Source organism: Phyllobates terribilis, unplaced genomic scaffold (assembly GCF_046119375.1).
Source record: "Phyllobates terribilis strain yellow unplaced genomic scaffold, ASM4611937v1 Scaffold_5__5_contigs__length_657084704, whole genome shotgun sequence".
Lineage (NCBI taxonomy): Eukaryota > Metazoa > Chordata > Amphibia > Anura > Dendrobatidae > Phyllobates > Phyllobates terribilis.
This window is the reverse complement of record NW_027362765.1, coordinates 273,653,429-273,677,738: the sequence shown is the minus strand read 5'-3', so window position 1 is coordinate 273,677,738 and position 24,310 is coordinate 273,653,429. Positions and strand designations below refer to the sequence as shown.

The 24,310-nt window shown below is 39.7% G+C and overlaps 1 protein-coding gene across 1 annotated transcript in view; it reads left to right on the top strand.

Moving 5' to 3' along the window:
* CA10 (carbonic anhydrase 10) overlaps window positions 1-24,310 on the top strand; it is a 354,530-nt gene that overhangs the window by 325,190 nt on the left and 5,030 nt on the right. The window contains exons 8-9 of the mRNA XM_073684179.1: window positions 2,840-2,994; window positions 23,302-23,476. Of these exons, the coding sequence (XP_073540280.1) occupies window positions 2,840-2,994; window positions 23,302-23,476 (330 nt within the window). The remainder of the gene's footprint in view (window positions 1-2,839; window positions 2,995-23,301; window positions 23,477-24,310) is intronic.

Sequence of the window (24,310 nt, the reverse complement as noted above, 5' to 3'; positions counted from 1 at the left end):
AGGGCACAGCAGGAGCTGTAAACAGCTGGTCGGTGGCGATGCCAGGTGTTGGACGTCCACTCCTCTGGCATTGATGATCAACTTTATCTCAAGGCTAAGTCATTCTTATATAAGTTCTGGGCCACCCCTTTAGCCGGGTAGGCAGACATTTACAGCATGTAATCAAGATATGTGTGCACAATAATTTTCAGAACTCACAAAGTGAATGGAAAAAGTGTGTACTCAATTTCAAGTTTCAAGGCTACGAGGTTCATTAACTTGCAGGCTAAATACTTCTTTCATTTTAAAATGAAGCATCGTTGGAAGAGAAGTTAATTACTGCTTTAAAATTGTGTAAATCACAGCTGGAGAGCTATGTGGAGAGATAAAATATAACATCTCACCCAAACAAGGAATTACACGCTTCTTGAGTGTCTACAGAAGGAACTTTCCACTTAAGGCCCCGTCACACTTAGCGATGCTGCAACGATCCCGACAACGATACGACCTGTCAGGGATCGTTGCTGCGTCGCTATGTGGCCGCTGGTGAGCTCTCAAACAGGCAGGCTCACCAACGATCAGGGAAGCAGCGACATCGTGGAAAGAATCTTTCCACGATGTCCTGCTCCGGTTAGCAGCCTGCTGAAGCAGGAGCAGGCTGGTAACTATGGTAAACATCGGGTTACTAGGGTCACACGCGCTCCTAGTAACCCGTTGTTTATCATGGGTACCACTCTGCTACGGTGAGCGGGAGGTTACCGCTCACTTTAGCAGGCTCGTAACCATGATAAACAACGGGTTACTAGGTGCGCGTGTGCCCCTAGTAACCCGATGTTTATCATGGTTACCAGCCTGATCGCTGCTCCCGCTGGTCACACACAGCGATGTGTGCTGACCAGCGGGAGGGCAACGACCAAAAAATGGTCCAGGACACTTTGCAGCAATCAGCGACCTCACAGCAGGGGCCTGATTGCTGCAAAGTGTCACACATAGCGACATCACTGGTGAGGTCGCTGTTGCGTCACCAAAACCGTGACACAGCAGCGATCTTGCTAGCGATCTCGCTATGTGAGACGGGGGCTTTACTGAAGTCCTGTGATTACAGCAGGCTCAGTGCTGATTCCAGTAGTGGGTTGTAGTCTTCTCACAGAACAGATTGACAAGACTGATACAATATGAGATAATAGGATTGTAGAACTAGCAGGCGATAACCGCATTGTTGCTTCACTGTATCTGGAAAATGACGAACAATGATAACCTGTTAGTGATATGGAAAAAGGAGTTGCTGAGCTTTGTAGGGAAAAGCTTCACATAGGTGTTTGGCATAGATTCTTATAGTAGAGTGTTGTGAAGTTTATATTTCTTACTGTAGGCATGCTAATGTGACGCCCTCCCTGAGCTTTGGGGTTACTCGGAGCCGCTTCAGTGTCGATGTCGCGGGGAGGGATGCAGTCGTGGCCTGGACCCGTTCCGTGCCCAGGGCTGTCACATAAAAATATATGGGCTTTCAAAGATGAGTGGTATTTTGACTACGCCACCTGCGGTTCCTGGTGACGGCCACCAGCACTGCGTCAGTCCTCTGAGGCCGGTGTTCTAGCAGCTCAGATGGTACTAGTCCCCACAGGCGGAGTAGGCCTCAGGGCAGAGAGAAGGAGGAGTATGTGGAAGTATGGTGGGTGCAGTGCTGCGCAGGAATGAACAAGCTGAGACGGTGAATGAAGTCATCCGGGTCTTTACTCACTTTAGATGAACTTTCAGCCGCAAAGCTTCTCTCTGCTACACATGGCATACTGCGGCCACCGGGAAGGGGGTTCAGCACTTCCCAGGTAGATTAGGAGCACCTGTCGAGACCCCGCTGGTGTGTGTTCCTCTCCTTGGTAAGTTCTTCCACTGAGTCTTCTCCTGACTGTGTGTGGTACGAACGTAGTGTAAGGCCAGGTCCCACTGGATAAACGCAGTGTGAGGGATACAGGTGGCGACTCCGCTCCGTCCGTATCCCCCCTGGGATCCACTAAGCCTCCGGGCTTTTCCGACTGAGACGTGAAGTAACAAAGTCAGATGTCGGAGGCCGGTTACCCCTTTTGCAGCAGGAATCCCTCTGGCAAGGCCAGAATAAAGAATACAGGTGGCGGCTCCGCTCTGTCCGTATCCCCCTGGGATCCTTTTGCCTGTGGAGCCTATCTCCTCTGCTCCCCTCCCAGGCCTTCTTAGAACAGAACCTTAACCGGGTAGAGACAGTGGTTAACTCTGACCCGCTCCTCGTCTCAAGGCCAGAGTACGAGGACCGCGAACCTTCAGCCAGCTACAGCCTCTTGCTGGACCCTGACAGAAGACCCTCAATCAAAGACCTTGAACCTAAGATGGCCGTAGATTAAATATGAATCAAAAAGTGTTTCCTAAAAGTGTGTCCTCCACCCTCACCCACTACATGGTTCCCCCTATCTCCTCTATCCTGGGCGGGGGTAGCACCCTGGTCCATTTAGGCCCCCTACAGGACAGGAGTGGTGTAGTGTTGAGTGGTGAAGTGGGGTCCTGTGAGATGCTCCATCCTTACCTGAAAGAGGAGATACCACACCTCATCTGAGGTGCAGTACCCCTGTGGCGACTGAACCCTCAGGGGCGCCACACTAATACAATGCATTTTGCAATTTGATAAAATTGTGATACTGTAATATCAAGTATAATATCATGTAAACCAGATTTATTATCAACTTTGCACACTATATTTGCAAAATAGTAGTAATAGTAAATTCAGAAAACAGTGAAATGCTTTCTATCTTTCTATTTGTGCTTATCTGCTTCATCCTTCACAGTTTAATATTGTGTTACTGAAAGTGTTTTCTTTGCAATATATCCTTAGATGATGCCTATTTACTACAGGGGCTAAACATTGAAGAGCTTTATCCAGAGACCGCTAGTTTTATTACATACGATGGGTCAATGACTATCCCACCGTGTTATGAGACAGCAAGTTGGATCATTATGAACAAACCCATCTACATTACTAGAATGCAGGTAAGAAACTTATATATTAGTAATTTCACTAATCAATAGTAAATCCTCTATATTGTTAAAGTTGTCAATGTCACGGTTCCTCCTATCTGAGTGTCTGGACGCAGTGAATGACAGTTCTGCCATCCAATCTAGGATTGGGGCATGCTGAGCTGTTTGCATGATGATGGACAGCTCAGACGTCCAATCGGATGCTGGGACATGCTGAGCTGTTAGTGACTGGAGTGACAGTTTAGCCGTCCAATCAGGACCAGGGTGTACCAGGGCTTCATCAATGTGGCTCTTGTCCAGAGTAATTACCTGGCTATTTAATCAGCTCTCTGCCTTTGATTGCTGCCAATTGTAGCTTTGCTCATAAGGTGTGTGCTTGCTCTGTGCTCTTTGTCTGGTATGCTGATCTTTGCTACTCGTCCTAGGATTTGTCTTGACCATCCATTTGCCTAGCCCTTTTGTCATGATCCACTACCTTCTTGGAATATTGACTTCGGACTGTTTCCTGACTACGCCTTTGTTTCACTCCTCGGTCTATGACATATTTTTTTGGCTTTTGACCTTGGACCTCTTGACTACCCAGTCTCACTGCGTATCCCTCACAGTTAACCTATCCACGTTCACGTGAAAAGAAACACTCATGTTCACATTCAGGAGCTGAGAACGAGCCCTCACTTATCCCTACTTCTACAACTGATTTGGTTACAAGGTCTTAATATATGTATATATATATATATATGTATATATATATATATATATATATATATATAATATATATATATATAAGAGAAATCAGACTCTGTTTACACTGATGTCATGGATTGAGTTGATAACAGAAGCCATGACCTTGTTTGTTCAATGACACTTGACAAAGAAGTGCAGGGCCTAATCCTGGAAAATCCATTTTATCGTATTTAGTAATTCTTCGTACAAATATGTTTGTGTATTGTATACTAAAAATTTACATTATTTGCTTTTTTATTTCTGCTCTTTAACAGATTATAGCAGTTGACAATTTGCCCCCATATAGGTAAATTTTGCTGGTAGTCCTTGAAGGAGGCCTGGTAATATCAACATATATTGTAATTCTGATAAATGTAAACTAATTATGGTTTGCCTTGGCAATTTATATAATACTGGTTCATTTTAGTAGTCTGTATTAAAAGTGACCCCCCACTCTAGGACTAAAAAGTGACTATAGTCACTCTCCATTTGTCTTCGGCCATGATTGGCGTTCTGTTCCTCCTGCGTCCAATATGGCATCACAGTGGAATGCGGAGCTCAGTGGTAAGTCCAACACACATCCCCTGCTTTTACTGTGCAGTGGGATTGGAAAGGCAAGGAAGGTGTGGTGTAGACTCAGTATTATTGCTCCCCGTGCCATTGCATCTTGGAAGAGGCAGTAGGAGGCAAATGGAGGGCACCAGGTAGAGTGATAAATATATAGTAATTTTTTAGCCCCATTGTGGAGGAAATTTCAGACTTCTGTCTCCTTAAAGTCAACGGTGTGACAATATTATTTCATCTATTTGAAATGAATAGTAATATTCCTGGCATTGATGCCGGTGCTGAAGAAGGACCCTGATTATAGCTGCCAGAGTCCTAATGATCAGATTAAGGGGCACTTTTTTTGTGTAGAAACAGTTCCATTTGCTTTAGAAATTTGAAGAGTTATTCCGAAATATCTTAACTTTGAAAGAAAGTAAGAATTACACTTTAAAAATTAAATTAGATAAATTCTGCAGATGCCGAGTAGATTCCCTTCTGGCGCTGAAGGCTCTTGCCTAGGGCTCTTGTCTATCAGTTATTGAGAAGAGAATTTACATTGCAAATGTTTTACCAAATCATCTATTATTTACAGCCATGTCCTTTTTCTTTTTTCCTTTTCTTAATCCTTTATTCAGTTTTCTAGGACATGACATTATTGTTATATGAATAATAAGGCGATAAACATATTTAGCCTCAGCAAAACACAAACAACCAGACAAAATCCAAGGCTCTGGGAAAATATACAAGTAGAATAGTTGTTAGTTGGTATTATTTCTAAATTTAGTAAATTATCTAGTCTTTGTTTTGTTTATATGAACAATACCGCCATCATTTTAACAAAGGGTAAGATTAGGGCTAAAAACGTTGGTCTACTAACAAAGTCATAGTCTTCACTGAGGTCTTCAGACCAGAAAATAGGTCTAGCTTAGCCTGTATTCATATTGCAAGGTTTTGACCCTTGAAAAAAGTGACCTTTTCCAAGAAAATTAGTATAGTGCAGGACTGCGCAGCGTAATCATTTTTCTAAATGGACCAAACAAAGTCTATGCTGTGGGCCACTTTTCGGGTGGTCCATGCTGTGATTTATCAGCAAAAAAACACTAAGAGTGATTTAGAAAAATAATCATACTGCAGACTCCTGCCCTATAGTCATTTTCTTGTTAAAGAGGAGGTATGCCACTGTTTTGTTAATCAAGGAATGATATTCCCAAATCACCACCTTGCGTCTAGCATTGTAGTTATGAGGATATATGAAAAAGTAAAGCAGCTTCCACTTTTTAACAAAAACGCATAAACTACCCAACATTGGAGCCCTATTGGTAGTTAGTACTTACTAGGAATTTCTAGGAATTTATGTCACATCAATTGTATACATACAGTATATACAAGTGCTTCTCACTAAATTAGAATATCCTCAAAAAGTTAATTATTTCAGTTCTTCAATACAAAAAGTGAAACTCATATTATATTGAGTCATTACAAACAGTGATCTATTTCATGTGTTTATTTCTGTTAATGTTGATGATTATGGCTTATAGCCAATGAAAACACAAAAGTCATTATCTCAGTAAATTACAATAATTAACAAAAAACACCTGTAAAGGCTTCCTAAGCGTTTAAAAAGGTCCCTTAGTCTGTTTCAGTAGGCTCCACAATCATGGGGAAGACTGCTGACTTGACAGATGTCCAGAAGGCAGCCATTGACGCACTCCACAATGTCCCAAAGTTCCAATTTTCATTTGGAAATCAAGGTCCCAGAGTCTGGAGGAAGAGTGGAGAGGCACACAATCCAAGCTGCTTGAGGTCTAGTGTGACGTTTCCACAATCAGTGATGGTTTGGGGAGCCATGTCATCTACTGGTGTATGTCCACTGTGTTTTATCAAGACCAAAGTCAGCGCAGCCGTCTACCAGGAAATTTTAGAGCACTTCATGCTTCCCTCTGCCGACAAGCTTTTTGGAGATGGAAATTTCATTCTCCAGCAGGACTAGGCACCTGTCCATACTGCCAAAAGTACCAATACCTGGTTTAAAAACAACAGTATCACTGTGCTTGATTGGCCAGCAAACTAGCCTGAGCTTAACCCCATAAAGAATCTATGGGGTATTGTCAAGAGGAAGATGAGAGACACCAGACCCAACAATGCAGACGAGCTGAAGGCTGCTATCAAAGCAACCTGGGCTTCCATAACACCTCAGCAGTGCCACAGGCTGATCGCCTCCATGCCACGCCACATTGATGAATTAATTGATGCAAAAGGAGCCCCGACCAAGTATTGAGTGCATTTACTGAACATACATTTCAGTAGGCCAACATTTCAGATTTTAAAAACATTTTTCAAGCTTTTGTTATAAAGTATTCTAATTTACTGAGATAATGACTTTTGTGTTTTCATTGGCTGTAAGCCATAATCATCAACATTAACAGAAATAAACCCTTGAAATAGATCACTCTGTTTGTAATAACTCTATATAATATGAGTTTCACTTTTTATATTGAAGAACTGAAATAAATTAACTCTTTGATGATATTCTAATTTAGTGAGAAGCACCTGTATAAGGTACAATGAATGCATTATTAGAACCTTGCAGGTACATACAGAGTATATAACAATATATTTGTATGATGCATATCACATATAGTTAATGCAGGGTTCAACAAAAATTATTAAATGTACTAATAAGGTGCATGATGCTATTTGATAATTAATCTGTGCTAATAAGATAGTAAATACATGTATAACATGCCATCAATGCATAACAAATAGCCAGAAGTAAGATTAAGAGTATGTAAAAGGTGCAATCGGTATATTATTAGAACCTAGCAGATGAATGCAGAGTGTATACCATATCTATACTGACCTCACATGTGGAGCAACCCAACGAGCGTTTCGCTGACTGGCGTTAACGAGGGAAGTTCATCTGCTAGGTTCTAACGATATACTGATTGCACCTTTTACATACTCTACATCTTACTGCATTAACTATATGTGATATGCATTGTACACATATATTTTATATACTCTGTATGTACAGTACAGACCAAAAGTTTGGACACACCTTCTCATTTAAAGATTTTCCTGTATTTTCATGACTATGTACAAGAGTGTGCAAAGCAGTCATCAAAGCAAAAGGTGGCTACTTTGAAGAACCTAGAATATAAGACATATTTTCAGTTGTTTCACACTTTTTTGTTAAGTATATAATTCCACATGTGTTAATTCATAGTTTTGATGCCTTCAGTGTGAATGTACAATTTTCATAGTCATGAAAATACAGAAAAATCTTTAAATGAGAAGGTGTGTCCAAACTTTTGGTCTGTACTGTACCTGCAAGGTTCTAATAATGTATTGATTGTGCCTTATATATGGTAATTACGTTATTTTCTGGCCATCTATTATGCACTAATGGCACTTTATATATTTATTATCAGGTCAGCGTAGACTTATTATTAAATGTTACAATTATGAGAGATATTAAGAATAGCATCATGCACTTTATAAGTATACTCATTTTCTGTTGAACCCTGCACTAATAATATGTAACATTCATTGTACTGATATATATTGATGAATGATCCACGTAATTTAATATAAAACTGTACCTCCCACTTATTGATATTTTAAATTTAGTGTTCATTATCCCCCTATTTTTCCTAATCGTTTGTTCTTACATTTACCCAATAAAGAATAATATTAATTTGAATAGTTTTGATGATGTAACTTTTTTGTAGGCTCTGTAATTTCTTATTTGACCACATCAGGCATATGCTTACATGGCTATTTTCTAGATTAGCACTATTACCTAGCCTATCGATATAGCCACAGGGACAATACACTAATCAGTCCCATTATCTAGCCATTTGCCTTTGTGGTTTTGAGAACATTGGGCTGGCACTATACATTGGTTATAAACTTTCTTATACACATGGTTTCATATATTATTTATGATTGATTTTATTGTACATGTGTATCATTTGTATCCAGCGGCTCTCTACCCATATATATCTTTGTTACATATCCACACAACATCCTAATTTTATGACTTTGTTTGTATTTTATATGTGCCTCCTTTAATCCCATTGTCTGTCCATTGCAAACTAATTATTTTTCAATAAAGTATTAAAAAAAATTCACCATATTATTTTTGGACCTTTTTTTTTTTCATTTTTTCCCTGTTTTGGTTTTCTGCTTTTTAGACAATTGGTCTTTCTCCCATTATTGATATGTAGATGTTAGTATTTACATTTATTACTGTATGTGCATATAGCTTTTACTTCACTCCTACTTTGATTTCCCTTCCATTTACTACATTAGTGCGTGTGCTGTAATCACTCCACTTGCTCATTGATTGTCAGCCTGCTTGGCAGCGTGTTTGCAGCGTATGCTCAGAGGAGGCTGTCAATCAAACTGCAGGGGAGTAATTACAGTCACACTCACTTTGTAGTGAGTGATGACTGTATCTGCACCCTGGTGACTTAAGTGAGTGGCTGCAGAGAGAATAAAATTTCATTTTCTCCCTGTAGCTGCTGCTCCAATAAGCCAGCTAAGCAAAATGTAAATGGTATTTATCTATACTTTAACCCTATATACAGTGCCTATAAGTAGTATTCAACCCCCTGCAGATTTAGCTGGTTTGATAAGATGCAAATAAGTTAGAGCCTTCAAACTGCAAACGAGAGTAGGTTTTATGAACAGAAGCATAAATCTTACAAACCAAAAAGTTATGTTGCTCAGTTGAATTTTATTAAATTTTAAACATAAAAGTGTGGGTTCATTATTATACAACCCCTATGTTTAATATTTTGTGGAATAACCCTTGTTTGCAATTACAGCTAATAATCGTCTTTTATAAGACCTGATCAGGCCGGCACAGGTCTGTGGAGTTATCTTGGCCCACTCCTCCATGCAGATCTTCTCCAAGTTATCTAGGTTCTTTGGGTGTCTCATGTGGACTTTATTCTTGAGCTCCTTCCACAAGTTTTCAATTGGGTTAAGGTCAGGAGACTGACTAGGCCACTCCAACACCTTGACTTTTTCCCTCTTGAACCAGGCCTTGGTTTTCTTGGCTGTGTGCTTTGGGTCGTTGTCTTGTTGGAAGATGAAATTACGACCCATCTTAAGATCCTTGATGGAGGAGCGGAGGTTCTTGGCCAAAATCTCCAGGTAGGCCGTGCTATCCATCTTCCCATGGATGCGGACCAGATGGCCAGGCCCCTTGGCTGAGAAACAGCCCCACAGCATGATGCTGCCACCACCATGCTTGACTGTAGGGATGGTATTCTTGGGGTCGTATGCAGTGCCATCCAGTCTCCAAACGTCACGTGTGTGGTTGGCACCAAAGATCTCGATCTTGGTCTCATCAGACCATAGAACCTTGAACCAGTCTGTCTCAGAGTCCTCCAAGTGATCATGAGCAAACTGTAGACGAGCCTTGACATGACGCTTTGAAAGTAAAGGTACCATACAGGCTCGTCTGGAACGGAGACCATTGCGGTGGAGTACGTTACTTATGGTATTGACTGAAACCAATGTCCCCACTGCCATGAGATCTTCCCGGAGCTCCTTCCTTGTTGTCCTTGGGTTAGCCTTGACTCTTCGGACAAGGCTGGCCTCGGCACGGGAGGACACTTTCAAAGGCTGTCCAGGCCGTGGAAGGCTAACAGTAGTTCCATAAGCCTTCCACTTACGGATGATGCTCCCAACAGTGGAGACAGGTAGGCCCAACTCCTTGGAAAGGGTTTTGTACCCCTTGCCAGCCTTGTGACCCTCCACGATCTTGTCTCTGATGGCCTTGGAATGCTCCTTTGTCTTTCCCATGTTGACCATGTGTGAGTGCTGTTCACAAATTTGGGGAGGGTCTTAAATAGTCAGAAAAGGCTGGCAAAAGAGATCTTTAATCCACACATGTGAAGCTCATTATTCTTGGTGCCTGAACTACTTCTTAATACTTTAGGGGGACCAAACAGAATTCTTGTTGTTTGAGGGGTTGAATAATAAATGACACTCTGAATTAACTTTTAACGTTTTATAAAAAAAAAAAAAAAAAAAAAATTTGCTGCAGTGCATTTCCCACTTCCAGGCTGATCTACAGTACAAATGTCACAATGCCAAGTTAATTCCGCATGTGTCAACCAGCTAAATCTGCAGGGGGTTGAATACTACTTGTAGGCACTGTATACAGGTAAATAGCATTTATGGACATGACAGGTTTTATTTAAAGAAAGTTTTTAATATATCTGCAATTTTGTACAAATCTATAGGTTACTCTGGAATTACCCATGTAAGAGCAAGCAATATAGTTATTAAAGGGGTTGTCCACTACACAAAAAAAAACACTTCTGAATCCCTATATTTCCCATTAGTAAATTAATAACACCTATAGTCACTTCCGGTGATGGCGGCGTTCCAACGGTGTTGACACTTGCTCTCTCAGGGATCACGTGACATTCTTATGTCACGCAATCCCTGCTGCCAATCAACGCCAGCTGAGCAGTGGACAACAACTTTTAAATTATAAAGTTATTATAGGGATTGAGGGGAGAAGTCTTTCTTTCCTTTTCCTCTGTTTTCATACTCAGGTCTTCTTTTCTTTTTTTTTTCTTTTCTTGTATATTTGCCTTCTGCATCTTGGAATTGAATTGGTGTATTGTGGTGTTATTTCTTTGTGCTATCAAGATATACTATTTAAAGATATATTTTATAATCTACTGCACGGACTCTTAGCTGTTGGATCACTTTGCTCAATTCTACCAACTATTCTTTCGTCAAGTATTACCTGAATTTAATATGAAATTCCTTTTTTCAATTAGAATGTAGATTATAATTTGCTCAAATCTTTCATTTTCTTTCATATGGTGTTCAGCAAAAAAAAAAAAAAAAAGAAGAACAGGAGACCAATGCTTAAATTTAGGTCTGAATTAAAGAGAGAAATGTCAGATTTGATCCAGATATAAGGATGTGGCGTGAAAAGTTTTTTGGGTTAAAGTCTGCATTGTAATATGCTTAATAATGATTTCTGTAAAAGCTGTTCGGAATCTGCAGCAGTAGGTATTATCGTTAGTCTTTTATTATGTTCTGAATCTAGATAGACAGAAACTCCTGCTAGCTCATATTTAATAGCCGACACTGGTGACATAAATTGGATTAAGTACAAAATGTAACAGATTAAAAAACAACTTTTAACAGATTTCTCACTTTGTGAAACAACTTTTACAATTGTTACCCATCAAACCAGACCTTAATACAGAGATTCTGGGAGGCTTAAGAATTCTGGTTATACATATTGGACGTGAATTAGAAAAGGAATTCAAATGCCTTACTGAGGAATACCAAGTTTACAAAGGCGTCCATGTCACTTAGCATTGGTGTATCCTTTAATTACCATTTTATCTGGGTCATTGCTTTTTCTTGGCTCCGGTCCTGCTTTGCCCAGTCTTTGACGAAGAGATCCCTGTGCCCAACAGAGGAAATTATTCTGGGTTCCCACCTTCCATCCGTGGAGAACACATGATCATCCACTTTTATTACATTTATCTGTTTTATTATTCCACATACACAAAATATTATTGCTAAAATCTAATAAGTATTTTTTTTAATTTAGAAATAGAAAAACATCTGTGATTTTTCTGCAGTAAATTTTTAACAAAGTTTAGTTTTATTCACCAAAAATGCAGCAAAAAATGCTGCAAAAACCCAGAAAAACCTGTTCGCTGGGTTTTTGCTCTTTCTCGTTATTTTCTATGGGCAAAAAAATGTTGCAAATACGCTGCAGAAAAGCGCTAAAAGAATTGACATGCTGCAGATTTAACCCCATCACGACAGATAACGCAAACTTATGTCATATGTCATGTCCATGCCTTTGATGCGGGCTCACATGCCAAGCCTACAGCTCTCCCAGAACATAACGCCTGATTTAATCAGTCATCAAGTGCCCCTAACTGTTAACCTGTTAAATGCCGCTGTCAGTCTCTGACAGCGGCATTTAAAACGCTTTGAAATGGCGACAAAAGTAAAAATTGTTTTTTTGGCAAATTTCTGTATTTTTTTTACCACTTAAATTAAAAAAATATATATACATGTTTAGTATCTGTGTACTTGTACTGTCCTGGAGAATCATATTGCCAGGTCAGTTTTACCATATAGTGAACATGGTAAATAAAATAAAAAAAATTGTGAAACTGCACTTTTTTTTAGAAGTTTCAACTCACTTTGATTTTTTTTTTCTTATTTTCCAATAAACTATGTGGTAGAATGAGTGGAGTCATTCAAAAGTATAACTTGTCCTGTAAAAAATAAGCCCTCATATGGCTTTATTGACGGAAAAATAAAACAAATTGTGGCTCTTGGAAGAAGGGGAGGAGAACACGGAAAATGGTTGTGTCATAAAGGGGTTAAAAATATTACAGTTCTCAAATTCAGACAGGAAAAAAAAGCAAGCATGTGCAGGAACTATCTAATAGCTTTTACTGCAAAAAGCAGCTTCTTATTAGCACAAAAATAATGCTACAAAAACAATGCTGCATGTGAACATACACTTAACATTTCCGGTAGCAACTTATTTAATTTCAACCTATTCAGAGCAGTCAAAACTAAAAGGGCTGTAAAATCATAGAGAAATGAGTCATTTGGAGATGAAAATATACCAATCTATAGATTTCTTTCTTAAAGTTTATTTTAACTACCGTAAAATGAAAACTTTATAATAAAAAAAAATAATGAAATCTGTTTTAAGATTTACTCCAGGCTCATGCTGACAATAATGAGGATAGTAAATTTTTGAATTTTTGAAAGTATTGTGTAATGAACAATTTTCAGTGTTTGTTTTGCTTGTTAATCTAAAGTTGATTAAATTATATAACAGATTGTTGAATAAACCTTGCTTTTTTTTTACTGTATGTTGTAAATTCGAGCTGGAAAATTTGCTATAAAGTAGAGTTTACTCGTTAAATTTTAACCGATATACAACTTGGCTTCAGTTGTCTACTAAATTATACAGTCCTCCTAAATTAAACCTGCTTTTTCACACTGAATTATAATAAGAGTAAGAATTAGCCAACTTTACAAATTACATAATCAAATAAAAACAAGTCAATTAAGCGGACTTGATCATGCTGAAAAATAATAAAATTAATAAAGTACAACAAATTAATTAAAGCCAACCTGGCTGTATGATATACAGGAATTAGAGATACAAATTTCATTGGCCCACGTCAACATTTATATACAACAAAAAGCATCGGAATTCAACACAGCTGTCTAGAGAATGGAAGCGAAAACATCAATGACTTCGAGCAAGGTAAATAATCAGATGTGATGAATATATATTGATTGCACCTGGCTGTATACACAGTGTACAGATATAATTTTATGCACAAAGGCGTCCATGTTGTCAGGGTGAAATAATTGCTAGCAGCTTTATTGTGTAAATGGAATCTTGTATAAACATCTGCATTTAGTTTTACCAACATCAAAAGGCAAAATAACATTAAAGAAGTAAAAAAACATCAAAAAGTGGAACGTTGCAGCAATAAAATAAGAGCAGGTGGTCTTGATGGGAAAACTGTGGAAAAAATCTCCACTTTATATCTTCAGCTTCTTTCAAATGTAATCTCAATGTTTTCCAATTGCAATTCTTCTAAGTCCGATATACAGTACGTTTAAAGCACCACTCCAGCATTTTGATTTTTTTCACCGCTGGAGTGGCGCTTTAAATGTAAGCCTCCTGCCCCCTTTGTAATACTCACCTTCCAGCAGCTTCACCTTTATCCAATGCCGCTCCGGCGCCATCTTGTGCCCGTAACCTCTGACTGGCCGGAAGTCAGTAGCTAGGTCACACGCTCTCAGTGCAAGTCTATGAGAGCCAGAACGAGGCCAGAACAAAGCTCTCATAGACTTGTACTGAAAAGTGACCTCTGATGCGCTCCAGGAGGCACTGGAGCAACCCGGCAGGTCAGTTTTCGCCAGAGAGGGACCAGAGAGAAACTAGAAAAGAATAAAGGAGTCAGCAGGTGAGTTTCAGACGGGGCAGGGGATTAACTTTTAACCCCTTCATGACCTTGGGATTTTCCATATTTGTTTTTTTTGCTTCCCTTGTACCCAGAGCCATAACTTTTTTTCATTTATCCGTCAATATGGCCGTGTGAGAGCTTTTTGTTTTGTGGGACGAGTTGTACTTTTGAACAACACCATTGATTTTACCATATAGTGGAATGGAAAACAGGAAAAAAAATCCAAGGGCAGTTAAATTGCAAAAAAAAGTCCAATTCCACAATTGTTTTTGAAAGAGCGGTACTAAGTGCAGTACCCCAACCCCCCACTCCTAAATGAAAATGTAAGTCCCCTGCCACTGGTTTGATACTCATCTGCAGCCGCCTTCATCCGTTTCCAGTGTCATGTCGGTCTCCGGTGAAAAGTGACCTTCTCGCAGCTCCAGTGTTTCATGGAGCTGCGCGAAGGTCACTTTTCAAAGTCTATGAAAACCTTGTTCAGGCTCTCATAGGCTTGTATTGAGAGCGTGTGACGTAGCCTCTGACTTCCGGACAGTCAGAAACTTCTGTCACAAGATGGCGCTGCGGGACAGTATATGATCTGGGGCAGGGAGCTTAGGTTTAAAGCGCCACTCCAGTGCTGGAAAACAAACACTGGAGTGGTGCTTTAATGTTTAGGATAATGTTAGAAATTGTAAAAAAAAAATACTGGGGCCCTAGCACACATTTATAGAATACTCTAGTCGATGCATGTAAGGGTAATACTCTTTTATTCCATCCATTTTATATGTTGTATATGTAATCCATTAGTAACACATAAATGAATTTGCAGAATAGGGAGAAGAGTACTGTATTTTCTAATAAAGCAAATGAATCGTTGTGTAATACTCATTATCCCTGCAGAATACTTAAAGGATTATCCAAGATATGTATGAAATTTGTGAAAGACTGTAATATGCTTAAAAAGTACCAATCAGCAGATCATATGTTGCCAGTTTTTGCTCCTATTTTATTCCCAATGCTTTCCTAAGTATGCTGTTGTTGTTTTTTTTTAAATCCGCTATATGATTCCTGCGATATGGGCTAATTTTTATGGTCTATGTAAAGTATAAAGTGGGAGTAGATCTGTCGTACTGGAGCTGGCTGTAGAAGGTCACTGCGCTTGGCATTGCAGACACCTTCTTGATTCCCTCATCTCTGTAGTATAGGTATATCCTTCTTCCTTTAAAACCCAGCAGTGACTTCCACCTTCTGCTGATGATTGACACACTGTTACTGGGTAGTTAAATAGTTTCAGTTTCTCCAGAGAGCCGCCGGTGATAGTTTTATGTACTTCTGTGTAGGCTTAGCGCAATAGCAGTTGGCTAGTTTCTTCTTTGGTGCCCTTGGAGGACAGTTGGCATTATCTCTCTGATGTCTACTGAAGCTAAGTGTATCCGATTTGTTTGTCTGCCTTGTTGTCTTTAGTTTGTAGTGGGGCTTGACTAGTGCTCACCCTGTCCCCTCCCTATCTAGGGCCAAGCTCTAGGGACATACAGGATTTAGGGTCCTGCTCGGCGATTGGTGTGGAACCAATATGGGGATGATAGGGTAGGCAGCGTGATATTAGATCTGCCTAGGGGTCTCCACTCCCCCTTTCCCTAGTGTTTGGGCTATGTTGCACTTAGTCTTTCCCACACCGTGCTTGACATTATCACCAGCCATGCATAAATAAAAAAATAAATAAACTGACAAGTGGTTTTATTTGTCTGTGTGGTTTTTTTGGGTGTGTTTTTTTTTTCTCTCTCCCTTGGTTCATGGGTCCCATTGCAATGCTGGCAGAGCAGCTGCACAAGCTGTCTCTGGAGGTGACTGACCTCCGCTCTGAGGTTCAGCAGCAGCAACAGCGGCTGCAGGTCCCTAATGTTGGGGTCTCTGCAGGTAGACCGGTCCAGCTTGAACCCAAGGTTGCACTTCCGGACAGGTTTTCAGGAGGTAGGGACACGTTTTTTGTGTTCAAGGAAGCTTGCAAATTGTATTTTAAACTTCTTCTTTACTCCTCTGGAGATGAGGAGCAGCGAGTGGGGTTTGTGATCTCACTATTGCAAGGAGATCCTCAATCCTGGGCTTTCTCTTTGCCGCAGGGTTCTGTCTGTCTCCAGTCAGTGGAGAGGTTTTTCGGGGCTCTAGCCCTTATCTATGATGATCCTGACTGAATTTCCTTGGCTGAGTACAAGCTGCGTTGCCTTCACCAGGGGAATCGGTCAGTGGAGAAGTATAGCTCCGAATTCCGCAGATGGGCAACTGATACCAAATGGAATGACCGGGCTCTTAGAAGCCAATTTTGTCAGGGCCTTACTGAAAGGTTGAAAGATGTCTTGGCAGTGTATGAAACCCCCTCACCTCATCACTGGCCTTGACTTGCTCAACTGCCTCTTGATCAATATCAGCCATCTTTGCCAGAGCTCATCTCATAAGCTCCTTCCTTCACACATGCTTCCTGTGGATTTGGCGCCTCCTATTCCTTGGCTGGATTTCTGACTCGTCTGCTGCGTCACACTTCACTCCCAGCGACTCTGCTTTCGGCCACGCCTCCTGCATCCTCCATCTTTCACCTGATGGGCTGCAGCTCGTACTACGCCGTGCCATCTTTAGGTACGCACCTCCCACTCCAGGCTGGATCCTGGCTGCTGGGCACATCCTTCTGGTCGACACACTTAAGAGCTGGACACATTTTCGTGATCTTGGGCGCCATCCACGCCCACGATAGGTGGTCTTTCTTCTTCTCTTCACCACCACCATCGCCATCTTGAAGTCCATGCTTTTGGCCGCCATCTTGGGCCACATGTATTCAGGCACCCTCTCATCTGCGCCACAGGTCTTCTCTACCCCGCTCTCTTCATGCGAGGAACTCGCATCCTGCCGACTATGCCAAATGTAACGGACCGCAGGTTGGTAGTCATGGGCAAGTGTCGCTTCTTTAACATCCCGATCCGCTACAGGAAATAGAGTACTGTGGAGTTGTATGTGCGACGATGCTTCAAGACCTGAGACCTCCACAGTTAATGCACTGGGTGCAGAACTGTCCCATTTAACCCTCTCAGTCAAGAAACCAAAGCAACTGTTATAAACGGTGTTCTTTTTATGCACACTCAAACAGGTGAACATACAGTAGCAGGTTATGCATTCTTCATCACTTGCCACACAGTACACAGGCACCATTCTCAGAGTTACAGTCTGAATTTTGTTTCTAGCAACAGGTAGGGCACAGTAGTGAGGAGAGATCTTAAATGCCTGCTTTTCCTTAGGGGTAGAGTTATACGGGTCCACGTGTGTCACTATGCCCTAATTCCCTGTATCCTTGCTTTTATCAGTCCCAGGTGCCGCGCGTAGAGACGTGCTCCCTCTTTCAGTACCCACAGCAGGGCGATACCTTGTCCCAAGGTCCCTTTCTTACTGGACAGTACCTTCAGTACCCACAGCAGGGTGCTACCTAGTCCTAAAGTTCCCTTTCTCTCTGGACAGTACGCTTCCTGGACTTGTAAGTTTCTCTCTTGCCGGGTTCCCCACTTGCCTGTGTAATCCTGCTGCCTCTGTAACTAGATCCTTTTCCTCATGAGCCTTGTAGTTCCACACTAGGAACAACCTGTCTTGCCTCTTTCTCTTCCTCCTCTAGACTGACTAAAATGGATTCCCTTCTCCCAGAATCCAAAGAACTCCCTCCCACTATCAGCTGTACTTCTAATTTCTGTGCCTGCTGCCTCAGTGTTACTAAGCAGATTTCACCTTTCACTTATTTTTCACTCTTGTATAGAGTGGAAGACAGTGACATCTTTTGGCCTCCGGTAAGCACTGCAGCCCACAGGGAAATAACCATTAAATACATAGCAGTAACATACATGTAAAACATATTTTCACACATTAAACCAACAGAAATATCAGAGGAGTGGGATGCCATCCTCACCACCCTCACACCAGCCTCAGAGGAGAAGAAGCTAACGCCCACAGAGAAGTTTTGTGGTACATACCCACTTGGTTGAAGGGTAAATTTGCATCCTTATTTTCGGGGGCATAACTCTGAAACAGAGAAAGAAATAGAAATACAGTTCCAGAATCAGTGGAGCAACGTCAATTGGAGGAAATATTCAATTTAAATTACAAAAATCCAATGAAAGGCTTATCTTAAGAGAGAAAGAAGAAGAATGCACTAAATATAACAGCGGAATTAAGAGCGTATTGTTCTTTTACTAATGAAAAGCTAACTTGAGTCATCCAGTTTTTGACTAATAATCACAAAATGGCTGACACACTTAAAGGAATCTGCTGAAAATTGTTTACCAGCAAATGAAAAAATCTTTAGGGAAGCGATGAAGAATGGTAACGTTGTGGAAATTGCTGGCTGGATGAGACTTGTCACAGAGCCGAACTGGTCATTTGGGGCCCATAAACATCAACTGACTTACATAAAACTTAATTAACTGCAAACTGGAATCCTTTTATAAGGCTATGTATCTTTCTATGGAGGCATAATATGTACATAAAGAACCATAGTGCTGACAAGTGGACTATCAAGCTACTGAACCCTCAATATATACTTTACCTGTGTAATCATCCAGAGCAGCATAAATGTCTGCTTTTAGATCCACCAAACATGGATATTGCCAAGGGAACTGTTGTTATGTAGGTTGTTATAGATTTAGTGTAATTACCTGCAAGGACATTATGTACTGTTCAGAGTTATATGGTGCATGAGGAATGTAATGCTTCAGGAGTAGCTGTGATGATATTAAAAGACTAGATATACTGGCCTGTATCTTTGCCTACAGAAAAAGCCTTACAGTCACAATTAGTAATCAGAAAACAAACAAATGGAAACATTTCTTAAAAGTCCAAGTAGGAAAAATAAGCTTGATGTGAAACGCGTTTCGGGTGCGTCCTTTACAGGTGAGGTCTTATTGATACCACTGTGTATGAACTTCAGTTATGGGTCATACCCCTCCCCTTATTACTGATACTACCTTGCACTTCAGTTATGGGTCATCCCCCTCCCCTTATTACTGATACTACCTTAAAGCATTGATAATTTCGGTCTCTTTTTGATTTGAGTATCCGTCTCAAATGCTTTGATACCAATTTGACTTTCCACTGTTTTGTCTATACATGTGGTGGAATGTGGTGCCTTGGCCCACCTAACTATTGTATGATATTATATGTTTGACTTTGTATATCTACCAATTGTTTTTAATAATTGTTAATTAATAAAATATACTTATTTACTATTTTTGAGCCTTGCACATTTTTGTAAAGGTTTTTTTTATCCCATTGTGCATATTGGCTTTATAATCGAAGCTAAGGAAACCATTGTAGATTTGGTATATCTTTGAAAGAACTGAATCTGAGTTTTGAAGCCAAAATTCTTTTCAATGGTCAGAGTATAATTTTTCTTTTCCCTTTTGGAGTTGTGCTATTAGGAAGTAGGACACTTGCTGCTGGGTTCCACCACTGATTACAGATGATTACTTAGAGCTGGATCAGAGGGACACCACATGGCCAACAGCTTGTCAGAGAATACTTGTAACAATAATGGTTGCCCAAAGTGGACAGCCTATATAAAAAGCCCTTATTTTGTTCAATTTACCGTATTGGTTCCCAAACTGTAAAGAAGTTTTCCAACAGAACAAAATTATATTTAAAATGGCTTAGACCACTTAACAATAAAAGAAATTATACCTACTCTTACTAACCCACTTCTGTTACAGTGCTTACCCTGGATAAAATTAGGCTGGGGAGACAATGAAGGGCAAATAGGGTGGTATAATGGAGAGAAAACAGAAAAACTATTTATGCTCACCTTGTGGGATTGTGACAGTCACAACTCCCATTTTAGCTTATGAGAGCAGAAGGCTACTGTGGATCCATCGAAGCAGATAAAATATAGACAAATGGAAAGACAAATGTGTCAGAATTCCTGTTGTCCTTCTACAGTTTGACAACTAGTAGCTGCTATTATTTACCTTATTAATTGTGCTGCAATCCCACTCCTTACAGCTGGAGGCAGCTGTTGTGTTCTGCAACTGCCCTTTACTAAGGGATCCATCTTGTTTCCTGTTTAGGCCTAATTAAAGCCACATGGATCGCTCACGCATTTCTTGAGTATTGTGTCTAGCTGTTAGCCTAGTTCCAGTCTTCAGCTCCTGAACATTCTCACCCAGACTGTTCTCACCTATCTACGGACTGTTTCCTACAACTCTTTTGTTAACTCCAAGAACTTCTACTACCGCTTGCTGTTCCTGCTCGTGCTTCTTCAGCCACTGGTTTCCAGCAGTACTACGCCAGTATCATAACAAACTGGAAAGATGGATCTGAAGTCGCGATATATAGTGGTCTTTCCTGATGAAGAAGTGTTGTATGCTTCGAAACACGTCGACAAATAAAAAACACTTCCAAATACCCTTCACTGTCCTTTCATCGTCTGGTGGGAGATTGGCAGCTCAATTTCAGTTCAATCTTTCCATTAGTCTACATTTCATGGTGCTTACCCTGTCCTTGCTGGTCTACACTTCCTTGTTCTGACCTCAACACATCAGAAATGGCCACTCAATCAATAACTTTGATAGACTGGAAAATTAATGATTTGAATTTGTAGTATACTTGTATCCATCCATATGCAAACCTTTACTGCCAAGATTAAAATTTCACTTTTAACACAGAACTGAACTGAGGAATGTTGTAAAATGTGGTCAGGAAGTAAAGTTTTACTTCAGGAGACTTATGATACACACATAGTTAGCTGCACACAGGTCTTTTACAGGTTACACACAAATCTCTCCTTACGCACCAGTAAGCAATCTAGTAGAGGACTGGACTAAATTTAAGACCCAATTACACTGGTGAAAATTCAAATCCTCAATAGGTATGGCTTTCAGTGATTGGTTTTATGTTTTCCAAGGAAATTGTTCAGTAGCAATTGTAGCGACTACATATTCGTTATTATTGCAAATGTTCATATAAGACTGTGAAATTGATTAATAAACATTTTATCACTATTTTTAATACATTTTCTTTGTACAGCATCAACGGAAAAATTTGTACAATACTTTGTGATATCGTGTAACAAAATAAACAGTATCACTTATGGGATTTGAACATTGAATACACACTTCAGATTATCTGTGTGAATCCGGTGCACAATGTTACAATATAATGATCGCTATTCAATCATTAATTCAGGATTCTCGTCCTATATAAACACTTGTCTGACATCATTTTGTCATGAGTTACGATCACCATTCATTTAAATGATTATTCGGTTAATAGAACCTTTAGTTTGACAGACCATCATAGACGATGTTACCATAAAATCAATGACTTTACTTTGTTTACAGTGTTTTCTATACTAATACTTACAGTTGAAACTAAAAGTTTACATAAACTATCGAAAAAGACACATATGCCTGAAATCAGAATAAACCTTTCCCATTTTAGGTCAGTTTAGGATTACCATAATGTTTAATATTTGCCAAATGGCAAAATAATGAGAGAGAGAGAATATTTGAAGGCATTTTTTTTGCAAAGTCAAAAGTTTACATACATTTCATTAGTATTTCGTACCATTGCCTTTAAACTGAATGACTTGGGTCAGACGTTTGGGATATTCTTCCACAAGGTTCTCACAAAAGTTGGTCGGAATTTGAGCCCATTCCTCCTGACAAAACTGGTGTAACTGATCCAAGTTTGTACGCCGCCTTGCTCGCACCTGCCTTTTCAGCTTTGCCCATAAATTTTCAATAGGATTGAGATCAGGGTTTTGTGATGGCCACTCCAAAGCATTGACTTTGTTATCCTTAAGACACTTTGTTACCCTCTTGGCAGTATGCTTCTGGTCATTGTCCATTTGGAAGACCCATTTCCACCCATTCTTTAACTTCCTGGCTGATGTCTTGAGATGTTTCTTCAGTATTGACACATAATCTTCTTTTCTCATGCCATCTATTGTGTGAGGTGCACCAGTCCCTCCTGCAGCAAAACAACCCCACAACATGATGCTGCCAGCCCCGTGTTTCACAGTTAGGATGGTGTTTTTAGACTTCCAAGCTTCTCCCTTTTTCCTCCAAACGTAATGATGGTCATTATGCCCAAAAAGTTCAATTTTAGTTTCATCAGACCACAGGAAATGTCTCCAAAAATTAAGGTCTGTGTTCCTGTGTGCATTTGCAAACATTAATCTGGCTTTTTTATGTTTCTTTTGGAGTAATGGCTTCTTCCTGGCAGAGTGGCCTTTCAGCCCATGTTGATATAGTACTCGTTTCACTGTGGATATTGACACAATCTTACCAGCTTCCGCCATCATCTTCACAAGGTCTTTTGCTTTTGTCCTTGGGTTGATATGCACATGTCGGACCAAAGCACAATCACCTTTGGAACATAGAACCCGTCTCCTTCCTGAGCGTTATGATGGCTGGACATTCCCATCTTGTTTGTACTTGCATATAATTGTTTGTACAGATGAACGAGGCACCTTCAGGTATCTTGAAATTGTACCCAAGGATGAGCCAGACTTGTGCAAGTCCACAATTCTCTTCCCGATATCTTGTCTGATTTCTTTATACTTTCCCATGATGCTACACAAAAAAAAGCAGTGTGTTTCAGGGGTGCAGTAAAATACATCCACAGGTTTGTTTCTAATTAACTCAGATGTTGCCAAAAAAAGCTTCCAAACGCATGACATCATCATATGGGTAGTCCAGAATTATTTAAAGGCATGGTAATCTTAGTGTATGTAAACTTTTGACTTTGCGGTAAGTAATAAAAATGCCTTAAAACATTCTCTCTCTCTCATTATTCTGACATTTGGCAAATATTAAAAATTATGATAATCCTAATTGACCTAAAATGGGAAAGATTTATTCTGATTTCATGTCAGATATTGAGAAAAACATGCATATGTGTCTGTTTATATAGTGTATGTAACCTTCTGGTTTCAACTGTATATCTTACACTTTCAATAGGTAACATCACATTTAATGTAGATATCTAAAGACTTCATTTTGCAAAACTAAATACATGTATATTTTTTTTCTTTAAGATGCATTCATTAAGACTTCTAAGCCAAAACCAGCCATCCCAGATATTTTCAAGCATGAGTGATAACTTCAGACCAGTCCAACCCCTGAACAACCGTTGCATCAGAACTAATATTAATTTCAGTTTACAAGGGAAAGACTGTCCAAACAACAGGGCCCAGAAGCTCCAATATAAAGGTAAGACCCTTTCAACTTTATGTATTGTATTAGCAATATTCTGCATACAAAAAGATATATAATGTCCAGTTTTTAGTTTTGTACCTTGGGCAGGAAATTACATATTTTACAGATGGAAGATATTTACTGAAGAACAGAAAGTAACTAAATACAGAACAAATCTCAGTGCTTCACCCAATCTTTGATAAATGGGTCTCTTTGTGTGTTGTGCCCTTCATGAAGGTTTATCCCAGTGGTATATAAATAGTTTAGTTTTCTATATTTTGTGATTTTCAGAAGCTTTAGCTCACCACATGACTATTACTGTCCACAGACATTTGATAGATCTAGGACATTGGACATAACTAGGTGTTATGTCCTCTAACTCTAATAAGACAAAGGATCAATAAGGAAAACTTCAACCTGTTTTGTGAGATCCTTGTAGTTCTATATAACAGACATCACAGGGCTTTGATTAGAGTAAATGTTATCAAAGTCAATGGGATCAACCAACTAAAATGACATTTCTATGGTGAGCTGTACCTGCCAAGTTATATTTAACCATGTAGCAACATTAGACAAAAACAAAGTTTTATTTACCATGTGTTCCTTTTCCACCAAGAGGATGGGTAAGAACTGAACATCACTTGGATCTCTCACCTCTAACTTTAATACAACCTAAGCAATTTGTTTCAAACAGTGAATTTGAATTTTTTTATTCTACCCGGTGAGAACAGTGATAATGTGAATGATCCTAAAATGGCATTTTAATTTCATGCAATTTGACCTTATTCAATACATAAAATGCTACATAAATAATCTAAAAATCACTTTATTTAAACAATTATGTTGTCT